At 42.3% G+C, this 14,672-nt stretch overlaps 1 protein-coding gene across 1 annotated transcript in view; it reads left to right on the forward strand.

The window, feature by feature from the left end:
- LOC132384961 (SH3 and cysteine-rich domain-containing protein 2-like) overlaps positions 1-14,672 on the forward strand; it is a 227,264-nt gene that overhangs the window by 166,675 nt on the left and 45,917 nt on the right. Inside the window, exon 7 of the mRNA XM_059956653.1 lies at positions 2,350-2,411. Within this exon, the coding sequence (XP_059812636.1) occupies positions 2,350-2,411 (62 nt within the window). The remainder of the gene's footprint in view (positions 1-2,349; positions 2,412-14,672) is intronic.

The raw sequence follows: 14,672 nt of genomic DNA on the forward strand, positions 1-14,672 counted from the left end.
GCTCCTGGACAGGTACATGGAGCTTAGAAAAATAGAGGACTATGGGTAACCCTAGGTAATTTCTAAAGTGAATGATTGGCACAACTTTGTGGGCCAAAGGGCCTGTATTGTGCTGTAGATTTTCTATGTTTCTATTTACTTATGGAAACTTCTCTTCAATTCTGAAATTGACTCCATGTCCACCACTTCTACTGGCAGCTCATTTCACACTCTCACCACCTTCTGAGTGAAGAAGTTCCCCTTAAATATTATACATTTCAACCTTACACTCTAGCTCTAGAGTAACCAAGCTTTCATATCAGCTAGGACACAAAGGTAGTGTCACTTCTTTTACTTGCTTTTAAACATAGAAACATAGAAAATAGGTGCAGGAGTAGGCCATTCAGCCCTTCGAGCCTGTACTGCCATTCAGTATGATCATGGCTGATCATCCAACTCAGAACCCTGTACCTGCTTTCTCTCCATACCCCCTGATCCCTTTAGCCATAAGGGCCATATCTAACTTCCTCTTAAATATAGCCAATGAACCGGCCTCAACTGTTTCCTGTGGCAGAGAATTCCACAGATTCACCACTCTCTGTGTGAAGAAGTTTTTCCTCATCTCGGTCCTAAAAGGCTTCCCCTTTATCCTTAAACTGTGACCCCTCATTCTGGACTTCCCCAACATCGGAAACAATCTTCCTGCATCTAGCCTGTCCAATCCCTTTAGAATTTTATACATTTCAATAAGATCTCCCCTCAATCTTCTAAATTCCAGTGAGTATAAGCCTAGTCAATCCAGTCTTTCTTCATCTGAAAGTCCTGCCATCCCAGGAATCAATCTGGTGAACCTTCTCTGTACTCCCTCTCTGGCAGGAATGTCTTTCCTCAGATTAAGGGACCAAACTTGCACACAATACTCTAGGTGCGGTCTCACCAAGGCCTTGTACAACTGCAGTAGAACCTCCCTGCTCCTCTATTCAAATCCTTTTGCTATGAATGCCAACATACCATTTGCCTTTTTCACCGCCTGCTGTACCTGCATGCCCACCTTCAATGACTGGTGTACAATGACACCCAGGTCTCGTTGCACCTTCCCTTTTCCTAATCGGCCACCATTCAGATAATAATCTGTTTTCCTGTTCTTGCAACCAAAGTGGGTAACCTCACATTTATCCACATTAAATTGCATCTGCCATGAATTTGCCCACTCACCTAACCTATCCAAGTCACTCTGCATCCTCTTAGCATCCTCCTCACAGCTAACACCCCCGCCCAGCTTTTTGTCATCCGCAAACTTGGAGATGCTGCATTTAATTCCCTCGTCTAAATCATTAATATATATTGTAAACAACTGGGGTCCCAGCACTGAGCCTTGCGGTACCCCACTAGTCACTGCCTGCCATTCTGAAAAGGTCCCGTTTACTCCCACTCTTTGCTTCCTGTCTGCCAACCAATTCTCTATCCACATCAATACCATACCCCCAATACCATGTGCTTTAAGTTTGCACACTAATCTCCTGTGTGGGACCTTGTCAAAAGCCTTTTGAAAATCTAAATATACCACATCCACTGGCTCTCCCCTATCCACTCTACTATTTACATCTTCAAAAAATTCTATAAGATTCGTCAGATATGATTTTCCTTTCACAAATCCATGCTGACTTTGTCCGATGATTTCACCTCTTTCCAAATGTGCTGTTATCACATCTTTGATAACCGACTCTAGCATTTTCCCCACCACCGATGTCAGACTCACCGGTCTATAATTCCCCGGTTTTTCTCTCCCTCCTTTTTTTAAAAAGTGGGGTTACATTAGCCACCCTCCAATCCTCAGGAACTAATCCAGAATCTAAGGAGTTTTGAAAAATTATCACTAATGCATCCACTATTTCTTGGGCTACTTCCTTAAGCACTCTGGGATGCAGACCATCTGGCCCTGGGGATTTATCTTCCTTCAATCCCTTCAATTTACCCAACACCACTTCCCTACTAACATGTATTTCCCTCAGTTCCTCCATCTCATTGGACCCTCAGTCCCTTACTATTTCCGGAAGAAGTAAAGGAGTTATGAATATTTGGTGGGACACCGGAATGCACTACTTCTCCTGTTTTCCAAAACAATGATCAGATCATAAAGTTACAGTTTAATAGCTCTATACTGTTATGACTTTGTAGCCGTCACTCTGTACTGCACTGGTCTCACTAGAATTTTGAGTTCACACTATACAAGTAACAGACTGCTTCTGATGTGTGAGATGTAGTAATCCTGTTGGATAGGTGGTTAAATAATATGAAAAGTTTCACCTTAACCTGAGGTTCTTTCTCCTTGTTAACATCACTTTCATTTTTTCTTCTCTCTCCCAAAAGAGCCCATGGAGAATGGAACAATTGAAACAGAAGATAAAAAGGAAAGCTCTGTGCCCATTCAGGTAAACCCAATTAGCATTGAAACTTGGAGAGTGTTAGATGTGTGGGTGGAAGAGTGGACTGAATAGCATCACCCTGAGGTTGAAATTAAAATCGTAGAAAGTTCTAGGTCAAAGGGAGTGCATCAATGCTGGTTCTGTAAAACCAATTGAAGCAAGATGCTGAGAGTGGAAGACTGAAGGCATCGCAGAGAGAAGGTTGTTTTTCTTTTCTTTAACTGCTCGGGGAAAAGAGGCTAGACTGTGCAGGCACGTGACGTAGCGTGCCATGGTTTAAAAGAAAGACCGCCATATATATAGCGGCCATCGTCGGAGTCGGAGTGGGATGGCTTTGGCTCAATCCGTCTTGGGCGAGATACAGGCAGAGGCAAGGGTAGGTTCTGGTAAGTTTCTGTTTACTTTTTTTTGTTCAGACTAGAGAATATGCCAGGCAGGATGTTGGAATGCTCCTCTTGCAGGATGTGGGAAGTCAGGGAGACCTCCGGTGCCGGTGTCCCTGACAATGACACCTGCAAGAACTGCATCCAGCTGCAGCTCCTAACAGACCGTGTTAGGGAACTGGAGCAGGAGCTGGATGACCTCCGGATCATTTGGGAGACTGAGCAGTTTATAGATAGTAGCTTCCAGGAAGTAGTTACACCTAAGGAACAGGGCACAGGTAACTGGGTTACCGTCAGGCGAGGGAAGGGGAAAGGGCAGGCAGAGCGGGGCTCCCCTGTGGCCATTCCCCTCAACAACAAGTACACCGATTTGGATACTGTTGGGGGGGATGACTTACCTGGGACAAGCTGCGGAAGCCGGATCTCTGGCACTGAGTCTGGTTCTGCAGTGCAGAAGGGAAGGAGGAACAAGAGGAGAGCGGTAGTGATAGGGGACTCCATTGTCAGGGGTACAGACAGGAGATTCTGTGGTCGTGACAGAGACTCCCGGATGGTTTGTTGCCTCCCGGGTGTCAGGGTCAGGGATGTCTCTGATCACGTGCACAGCATTCTGAGGTGGGAGGGTGATCAGCCAGATGTTGTGGTACACATCAGTACCAATGACATAAGTAGAAAGAGTCAGGAGGTCCTGAAGAGTGAGTACAGAGAGCTTGGTAGGAAGTTGAAAAACAGGACCTCGAGGGTAGTAATCTCCGGATTGCTGCCTGTGCCACGTGCCAGTGAGGGTAAGTATAGGATACTCTGGCAGATGAACATGTGGCTGAGAATCTGGTGCAGGGGGCAGGGTTTCAGATTTCTAGATCATTAGGACCTCTTCTGGGGCAGGTGGGACCTGTACAAGAGAGACGGGTTACACCTGAATTACAAGGGGACCAATATACTTGCAGGGAGGTTTGCTAGTGTTATTGGGGAGGGTTTAAACTAGATTTGCAGGGGGATGGGAACCAGAGTGCCAGAGCAGATAGTGGAGCAGAGGTAAAAATAACTGATGTTAGTAGTTCATGCAAAGTCACAAATAGTAAGATTGTGTGTGGTGGTAATAATTTTCTGAGGTGTGTATATTTCAATGCGAGGAGTATTGTGGGAAAGGCTGATGAGCTGAGGGTCTAGATTGAAACATGGAATTATGACATCATAGCCATTAGTGAAACTTGGCTACAGGAGGGGCCGGACTGGCAGCTCAATGTTCCAGGGTTCCGACATTTCAGATGTGCTAGTCAGGAAAAATATTACAGCAGTGCTTCGGCAGGACAATTAGAGGGCTTGTCTACTGAGACCATCTTGGTGGAGCTGAGAAACAGGAAAGGTACAACCACATTAATAGGGTTGTATTATAGACCACCCAATAGTCAGTGAGAATTGGAGGAGCAAATCTGCAGAGAGGTAACAGACAACTGCAGGAGACAGAAAGTTGTGATTGTAGGGGATTTTAATTTTCCACACATTGACTGGGACTCCCATACTGTTAAAGGTCTAGATGGGTTAGAGTTTGTAAAATGTGTTCAGGAAAGTTTTCTAAATCAATATATTGATGTACCAACTAGGGAGGATGCAATATTAGGAAAGCTATTAGGAAATGAGTTAGGGTAGGTGACGGAAGTGAGTGTAGGGGAACACTTTGGTTCCAGTGATCATAACGCCATTAGTTTCAACTTGATCGTGGATAAAGATAGATCTGGTCCTCGGGTTGAAGTTCTAAACTGGAAAAAGGTCAAATTTGAAGAAATTAGAAAGAATCTAAAAAGCAAAGATTGGGACAGGTTGTTCTCTGGCAAGGATTTGATTGGTAAGTAGGAGGCCTTCAAAGGGGAAATTTTGAGAGTGCAGAGTTTATATGTTCCTGTCAGGGTTAAAGGCAAAATGAATAAGAATAAGGAACCTTGGTTCTCAAGGGATATTGGAACTCTGATAAAGAAGAAGAGAGAGATGTATAACATGTATAGGCAACAGGGAGGAAATAAGCTGTTTGAGGAGTATAAAAAGAGTAAGAAAATACTTAAGAAAGAAATCAGGAGGGCTAAAAGAAGACATGAGGTTGCTTTGGCAGTCAGGGCGAAGGATAATCCTAAGAGTTTCTACAGGTATGTTAGGAGCAAAAGGATAGTAAGGGACAAAATTGGTCCTCTTCAAGATCAGAGTGGTCGGCTATGTATGGAACCAAAAGAAATGGGAGAGATATTAAATGGGTTTTTTGCATCTGTATTTACTAAGGAAACTGGATGGAGTCCATGGAAACAAAGCAAACAAGTAGGGAGGTCATGGAACTTATACAGATTAAAGAGAAGGAGATGCTTGCTGTCCTGAGGCAAATCAGAGTAGATAAATCCCCAGACCTGACGGGTATTCCCTCGAACCTTGAAGGAGACAAGTGTTGAAATTGCAGGGGCCCTGGCAGAAATATTTAAAATGTCGATATCCACGGGTCAGGTGCCGGAGGATTGGAGGATAGCTCATGTAGTTCCGTTGTTTAAAAAAGGCTCAAAAAGTAATCCTGGAAATTATAGACCGGTAAGTTTGACATCGGTAGTAAGTAAATTATTGGAAGGAATACTAAGAGATAGGATCTACAAATAGGGACTTATTAGAAAAAGTCAGCATGGCTTTGTGCGTGGTAGGTCATGTTTAACCAATATATTAGAGTTTTTCAAGGAAGTTACCAGGAAAGTGGATGAAGGGAAGGCAGTGGATGTCGTACACATGGACTTCAGTAAGGCCTTTGACAAGGTCCCGCGTGGGAGGTCAGTTAGGAAGATTCAGTCGCTAGGTATACATGGAGAGGTAGTAAATTGGATTAGACATTGGCTCAATGGGAGAAGCCAGAGAGTGGTAGTGGAGGATTGCTTCTCTGAGTGGAGGCCTGTGACTAGTGGTGTGCCACAGGGATCAGAGCTGGGTCCATTGTTATTTGTCATCTATATCAATGATCTGGATGATAATGTGACAAATTGGATTAGCAAATTTGCTGATGTTTCAAATATTGGAGGTGTAATGGACAGTGAGGAAGGTTTTCAAAGCTTGCAGAGGGATTTGGACCAGTTGGAGGAATGGGCTGAAAAATGGCAGATGGAGTTTAATGCGGACAAGTGTGAGGTATTGCACTTCGGAAGGTCAAACCAAGGTAGAACATACAAGGTAAATGGTAGGACATTGAGGAGTGCAGTAGAACAGAGGGATCTGGGAGTACAGATACATAATTCCCTAAAATTGCGTAACAAGTAGATAGGGTTGTAAAGAGAGCTTTTGGTACATTGGCCTTTATAAATCAAGGTACTGAGTATAAGAGTTGGAATGTAATGGTGAGGTTGTATAAGACATTGGTGAGACCGAATTTGGAGTATTGTGTGCAGTTTTGGTCACCTAATTACAGGAAGGATATTAATAATGTTGAAAGAGTGCAGAGAAAGTTTACAAGGATGTTGCCGGGACTTGAGAAACTGAGTTGCAGAGAAAGGTTGAATAGGTTAGGACTTTATTCCCTGGAGAATGAGGGGTGATTTGATGGAGGTGTATAAAATTGTGATGGGTATAGATAGAGTGAATGCAAGCAGGCTTTTTCCACTGAGGCTAGGGGAGAAAAAAAACAGAGGTCATGGGTTAAGGGTGAAGGGGGAAAAGTTTAAAAGGAACATTATGGGGGTCTTCTTCACGCAGAGAGTGGTGGGAGTGTGGAATGAGCTGCCAGATGAAGTGGTGAATGCGGGCTCACTTTTGACATTTAAGAAAAACTTGGACAGGTATATGGATGAGAGGGGTTTGGAGGGATATGGTCCAGGTGCAGGTCAGTGGGACTAGGCAGAAAAATGGTTCAGCACAGCCAAGAATTGTCAAAAAGCCTGTTTCTGTGCTGTAATGTTCTATGGTCCTATAGGAGCAGAATTAGGCCATTTGGCCCATTGGGTCTGCCCTAACATTCCATTATGACTGATTTATTATCCCCCTCAACCCCATTCTCCTGCCTTCTGCCCATAACCATTGACACTCTTACTGATCAAGAAGTTATCAACCTCCGTTTTAAATATACCCAGTGACTTGTCCTCCACAGCTGTCTCTGTGGCAATGAATTCCACTACCAACTTGGTAAAGAAATGCTTCCTCAAATCTCTTCTAAAGGGACGACACTTTATTTTGAGGCTGGGTCCTCTGGTTCTAACTTCTCCACTACTCTCCAAGTCTACTTTATCCCTTTAATATTTGGTGAGATTTCCCCCACCATCCTTCTAAGCTCCAGTGAGTGCAAGATAAGAGCCATCAAACACTCCTCACAATCACCATTTTATTCCTGGGTCATTCTAGCATGCCTTCGACTCTTGCTCAGTACTGTATTTGTCAACATGGAATGGAGAGCAAGTTTGTAAATCTGGCAGGAGCAAAGGATGTTGGGAATGGCAAGGGTGGAACACCGTGGGAGGGGTGTGGGACAGGTGGCAGAGAAGGAGTACCAGAGGTGGGGGATGGCGGTGCAAACACACCCAGCCTGGAATACCAGGCAAGGTTATTTGATTCCAAACAATTGGTTTATTGATCATTACAGAATATCTCTTTGCTTCCTGCTCTCACCCCTCTCCCTCTCCCTTCCCCTTTTCCCAACCATGATTCCCCTCTCCCTGCCCCTTTCCTAGATTCAGTCCACAACAGAGACCCATATCAGAATGAGGTCTATCATCACTCATATATGTCATGATATTTGTTTTTTGTTTTGTGGCAGCAGGTCAGTGCAATGCATAAAATTACTGCAGTGCTGTGCAGAAGTCTTGGGTTCCTCAGCTATAAATATGTGCCTCAGACTTTTGTACAGTACTGTAATTATACGGTGATTGGAGGAAAGTTTGGGGGGAGGGATATGTCAGAGGTAAATTCTATACACAGAGAAGTCACATAGTAAGTTCTATACCATGTTGGTACATGGAACCCAAGGATGTATACATTAGGGTCATTCTAGAAACTCTTGGAGAGGCACATGGATGATAGAAAAGTGGAGTGTTGTGTTGGAGGGAAGGGTTAGACTGATTGTAAGATTATAAGGGTGGATAACATTGTGGGCCAAAGGGCCTGTTCTATGATTTTCTATTCATAGTGGATGAGCATGCATTGATCTACGTTGTCTTTCATTTAACAGTCACTTGTTGTATTTTATTTCCTTGAAACCCTTGTGTTATTTTCCTTCCAGCCCAGTGTTCATCAACCAGCTTTTAAAAGCATTAAAGTTTTCTGCCTCCACTATCCACTTAGTAATGAGACTTCAACTTGCAATGAAAGCTATAAAAATCTGGAATTACTCATCAGGTCAGGTGACATCAAACCACATTTCCATCTGTGTGTCTCCTTTATTAACCAACATCACTGAGGACATACCCTCTTTGCATTGCTACCATCAGGAGAAAGAGGTGGTACAGGAGGCTGAAGACAAACACTCAATGTTTTAGGAACAGCTTCTTCCTCTTCAAATCAGATTTTTGAATGGTCCATGAATTCATGAACACTACCCTTACTGTTCTGTTCTCTTTTTGTGCTACTTAATTACTTTCAATATACATCTTTTAGAAGGAGGATGGATGAGACTTAAAAGAGATGTACAAGATTTTTTTTCCAGGGTGGAAATGGATAATATGAGGGGGCCTAATTTTAAGGTGATTGGTGAAAAGTAAAAGGCTGATATTAGAGGTAAGTTCTTTACATAAGGTGTGATGGGTTTGTGGAACCCATGTGTGATGGTAGAGGCAGATACATTAGAAACTCTTAGATCGGCATATAGATGATAGTAAAATGGAGGGCTCTGTGGGAGGGATGGGTTAGATTGATCTTAGAGTAAGTTAAAAGGTCAGCACAACATCGTGAGCCAAAGGACCTGCAGTGTGCTCTACTGTTTATGTTCTTATTGTAACTTATAGTTTTTCATTATGTATTGCACTGTACTACTGCTACAAAACAACAAATTTCACTGCATAAGTCATTGATAATAAACCTGTTTCTGATTATGAAAAATATCTCTTCAATGTCCCCTCAAATCCCTTGACCAATGACTTGACACCTGGTCATTTACCCCGAAGAGAGGTGGGCCCTTCCTAACCATTCTACCTAAGCAACTAAGGGTGCAGTCTTTGTTGTCATGGGTGCAGTTGGGTTTACTCTTAGGAAGTCATGTGATTAATTGTAACACACAAAGTTTCATTACGCCATGACAACCGAAAGAGTTACGACCAGCTTTGCATTATATGACCATTCTTTTTTTTTAATATTTAAACTTTTTTTATTGCATTTTTAAATGGTTACAAAGTATGAAAAAACAATGTATATAACCCTTACCCCCTCCCCTTAACCCCTCCCCCCTAACTTGACAGCTGAGAGCATTTTTCCAGCAGTTATTTTGCCAACAGTGAAAACATAAATGTTCATTAACTGTTTGCTGTTGAGCATACTGGTAATATCTTTCATCTTCCTTCTAATTAGAGCAGCACACTCTAATGGAGGCCTGATATGATCTGACCAAGGGACAATTTGCTTGCAATCAAAGTAATAGCCAATAAATTTTGTGTTTGGATCTTTCAGTTTCTTGTTTACAAACTCAAAAATTAGCTGAGCAGCAAGTGTCATGATAATTTTCATGGGCTGGAATTTTTTTTATTTCTTTTGATTTGGGCCCAGAATTTATTGCTCTGCAAACTGCCAGGAGTGCTGGGAGGTAACAGAGCAATGAAGGGCAATGAGGCACCTGGGAACAGTAGGAACCATTAATAAATACAAACGTTTGTAGTACAGGAACATAGTTGGACTTGCAGACAGGGGAAAAACAAGGCAGGCTATATAGGAATAGAAACTAAGAAAACATAGAAAACCTACAGCACAATACAGGCCCTTCAGCCCACAATGCTGTACCAAACATGTAGTTTCTTTCAAAATTACCCAGGGTTACCCATAGTCCTCTATTTTTCTAAGCTCCATGTACCTATCCAGGAGTCTCTTAAAAGACCCTATCAGATCCGCCTCCACCACCACCACCGCCGGCAGCCCATTCCACACACTCACCACTCTCTGAATAAAAAATTTGCCCCTGACATCCCCTCTGTACCTACTTCCAAGCATCTTAAAACTCTGCCCTCTCATGTTAGCCATTTCAGCCTTGGGAAAAAGCCTCTGACTATCCACTTGATCAATGCCTCTCATCATCTTATACACCTCTGTCAGGTCTCATCCTCCCTTGCTCTAAGGAGAAAAGGCTGAGTTCTCTCAACCTATTCTCATAAAGCATGCTCCCCAATCCAGGCAACGTCCTTGTAAATCTTCTCTACACCTTTTCTGTAGTTTCCACATCCTTCTTGTAGTGAGGGGACCAGAACTGAGAAGAGTACTTCAAGTGGGGTCTGACCAGGGTTGTATACAGCTGTAACATTACCTCTCGGCTATTGAACTCAATCCCACGATTGATGAAGGCCAATGCACCATAAGCCTTCTTAACCATACAGTCAACCTGCACAGCAGCTTTGAGTGTCCTATGGACTCGGACCCCAAGATCCCTCTGATCCTCCACACTGCCATGAGTCTTACCATTAATACTATATTCTGCCATCATATTTGACCTACCAGAATGAACCACCTCACACTTATCTGGGTTGAACTCCATCTGCCACTTCTCACCCAGTTTTGTCCCACTCTAACCTCTGACAGCCCTCCACACTATCGACCACACCCCCAACCTTTGTGTCATCAGCAAATTTACTAACTCATCCCTCCACTTCCTCATCCTGGTCATTTATAAAATTCATGAAGTGAAGGGGTCCCATAACAGATCCCTGAGGCACACCACTGGTCACCAACCTCCATGCAGAATATGATCTGTCTACAACCACATTTTGCTTTCTGCGAGCAAGCCAATTCTGGATCCACAAAGCAATGTCCCCTTGGATCCCATGCCTCCTTACTTTCTCAATAAAGCCTTGCATGGGGTACCTTATCAAATGCCTTGCTGAAATCCATATACACTACATCTACTGCTCTAACTTCATCAATGTGTCTAGTCACATCCTCAAAAAATTTAATCAGGCTCGCAAGGCATGACCTGCCTTTGACAAAGCCACGCTGACTATTCCTAATCATATTATGCTTCTCCAAATTTTCATAAATCCTGCCTCTCAAGATCTTTTCTATCACCAAAAGATGTTCCATCAACCAATGAAGAAAGACTCATTGGTCTATAATTTCCTGGGCTATCTCTACTCCCTTTCTTGAATATGGGAATGACCTCTGCAACACACCAATCCTCCATAACCTCATTGCCAGAGGCTCAGCAATCTTCTCCCTTGCCTCCCTTAAGTAGCCTGGGGTATATCTTGTCTGGTCCCGGTGACTTATCCAACTTGATGCTCTTGGAAAGCTCTGGCACATTCTCTTTCTTAATGTTTATATGCTCAAGCTTTACAATCTGCTGTAAGTCATCCCTACAATTGCCAAGGTTCTTTTCTGTAGTGAATACTGAAACAAAGTATTCATTAAGTACCTCCACTATCTTCTCCAGTTTCAATACACACTTTCCTACTGTCACAATTGATTGGTCCTATTCTCTCACGTCTTATCCTCTTGCTCTTCATATACTTGTAGAATATCTTGGGGTTTTCTTCGATCCTGCTTGCCAAGGCCTTATCATGGCCCCTTCTGGCTCTTCTAATTTCTCTCTTAAGTTCCTTCCTACTAGCTTTATAATTTTATCAATCTCTATCATTACCTAGTTTTTTTGAACTTTTTGTAACCTTTTCTTCTTTACTAGATTTTCAAAAGCCTTTGTACACCATGGTTCCTGTAGCCTACCATTGGAACATACCTATGCAGAATACCATGCAAATATCCCCTGAACATTTGCCACATTTCTATCATACATTTCCCTGAGAACATCTGTTCCCAATTTATGCTTCCAAGTTCCTGCCTGATATTTCCCCTTACTCCAATTAAATGCGTTCCTAACTTGTCTGTTTCTATCCCTCTCCAGTGCTATGGTAAAGGAGATAGAATTGTGATCACTATCTCCAAAATGCTCTCCCACTGACGTTCTGACACCTGACCAGGTTCATTTCCCAATACCAAATCAAGTACAGCCTCTCCTCTTGCAGGTTTATCTACATATTATGTCAGGAAACCTTCCTGAACACACCTAACAAACTCCACCCCATCTAAATCCCTTGCTCCAGAGAGATGCCAATCAACATTATGGAAATTAAAATCTCCCACCACAACAGCGCTGTTATTATTGCATCTTTCCAGAATCTATCTCCCTATTTGCTCCTTGATGTCCCTGTTACTATTAGGTGGGTCTATAAAAAAAAACACCCAGTAGAGTTATTGACCCCTTCCCCTTCTGAGCTTATCCCTTCTCTATCACCTGCCTATCCTCCCTCTCACACTGTCTACAAGCTTCCTTCATTTGTGAGCCAACCACCTCTTCTTCCATCTCTTCAGGTTAGTTCCCATCCCCCAGGGATTCTAGTTTAAATTCTCCCCAATAGCCTTAGCAAAACTTTCCGCCAGGAAAGAATCTGAGGTCCCCCTCAGATTCAAGCGCAACCCGTCCTCTTTATACAAGTCACTCCTGCCCCAAAAGAGGTCCCAATGATCCAGTAAACTGAATCCCTGCCCCCTGCTCCAATCCCCAGAATGCGAGAAGAAGGAATTTAAGACAAAGAAAGCACAGGTTATTAAAAGAGATAAATAAAGCTGCACACACTAACAGCCCAGGAAATACCATGCAAGCATAATGAATGTGAACCATCCACGTGGTCGATCATCAGCAGCCTGTTACCCCATAAGAAATGTCAAACACTGCAATTGGGACAAGTGCTATACCTTACCCTACACATCAAAGTTCAAAGTATATTAATTATTAAGGTATATACATGTCACCATATACAACTCTGCGATTAGTTTTCTTGCAGGCATTTACAGGAAAATAAAGAAATACAATATAGCTTATGAAAAACTATACATAACAACAAAAGGATTTCAAGGGATAAGATTGGTCCTTTGGTAATCAGAATGGTAATTGATGTGTGGAGCCAAAACAGATGGGGGAGACCTGTAATGAATTCTTTGTATTTGTATTTCCTCGGGAGTCTATACAGGCAAAGTAGCATCAACTTAATGGACCCTGCACAGATGTCAGAGGAGGAGGTGCTTGCTATACTGAGGCAAATCCCAGGGCCTGACAAGGCCCTCAGACCCCACGGGAGCCAAGTGCATAATTTGCCAGGGCCCGAGCAGAGATTTTTTTTATTAATTTTTTTGAGTTTTTACAATGTGACAAAACAAAACAGTTTAAAAAAAGAGGTTTAAACAGTGCAAAACAAATATATCAGATGTACAGTTCATAGCAATTAAGAAAAAGCACCCATAGTAGAATCATATAAAGTCAGTTACCACCCCACCTTCCCATTACCCAACTCCAATCCAAACTTACGATATATAAAAAAGTTAATCAGAATTTTGATCACCACAGAGCTGTATTTATAAAAGGAAGGTATACTGCCTACTACCTAAACTATATGTTTACACATCAAAAAAAAAACGTAAATCTTAACTGAAAGAAGCTGGAAGGGATTTAAATGAAAAAGAAAAAAGGGAGGGATGCACCCTTAATCTAAATAGGAATTATGAAAATATTCAAGAAAAGGTCCCCACACCTTTTGGAACTTTTTGTCTGAATTGAGAAGTGAATAATGAACCTTTTCAAGGTCTAAGCAGGACATAATGGCTCTGAGCATGAGTGGGTGGGGCAGCATCTCTCCACCTGAGAAGGACTGCACATCTGGCCAAAAGAGCGGCAAAAGACAATGTATGACACTTAGTCGGAGTCAAATGCTTGTCAACTTCTCTCGAAGTGCCAAAAAGAACAATCAGAGGGTTAGGTTCCAAGTAGCAATTAAGTATATGAGATAAAGTTTAAAAAAAACATCTCTCCAGAATTTCTCCAAGCTAGGACAAGCCCAATACATATGAATAAGGGAAGCCTTGCCCCCTTTACACTTGTCACAACAGGGACTAATATCAGGATAAAACCGCGATAATTTAGTTTTAGAGTTATGAGCCCTTTGTACAACCTTGAACTGTAAAAGGCAATGGCGAGCACATAAAGAAGTTGAATTAATTGACTTGAGAATTGAATCCCAAACTTTGTCGGACAGAGGAAAATTTAAATCATGCTCCCAGGCAGATTTAATTTTGTCAAAGGGGGCTCGCCTCAACATCGCTAACATATCTCGAATAGTAGATATTAAACCTTTACCTAATGGGTTCATACAAAGAAACAAATCCACAACATTTTTATTGGGTACCTCAGGAAGGTTTGGTATTAGAGGGTTGATAAAATGTCTAATTTGGAGATATCTAAAGAAACGAGTGATGGGTAGGCCAAACTTTACAGGCAGTGTTCAAAAGTTGCAAAGTGCTTGTCTATGAACAGATCTTCAAAGCCCTTTCTGTGCCAGTCTAGAAATGTTAAATCCTGCATAAAAGGCTGAAAAAGCTGATTATGTAGAATAGGACTGGAGAGAGAAAAACCGTGAAGCCCATTATATTTTCTGAACTGAGCCCATATTCTTAGAGTGTGTCTGATAACTGGATTAACAATTGATTTAGGCAAATGGCAAGGAAGCACAGAGATGGACAGATTCTTACTAGAGTTCAACTCCATTGCCACCCATATTGGGCAGTCAGACTGATATAAAAGTAAGACCAGAAGATAAGACAACATGTTGTTACGAACCCCGTAACTGGGTCACTTACCAGCAAAGATAGAGAGGTCCATTGAAGTCTGATGGTACTATTTTTAACATTATTTATTAGT

Source organism: Hypanus sabinus, chromosome X1 (assembly GCF_030144855.1).
Source record: "Hypanus sabinus isolate sHypSab1 chromosome X1, sHypSab1.hap1, whole genome shotgun sequence".
In the NCBI taxonomy this organism is placed as follows: domain Eukaryota; kingdom Metazoa; phylum Chordata; class Chondrichthyes; order Myliobatiformes; family Dasyatidae; genus Hypanus; species Hypanus sabinus.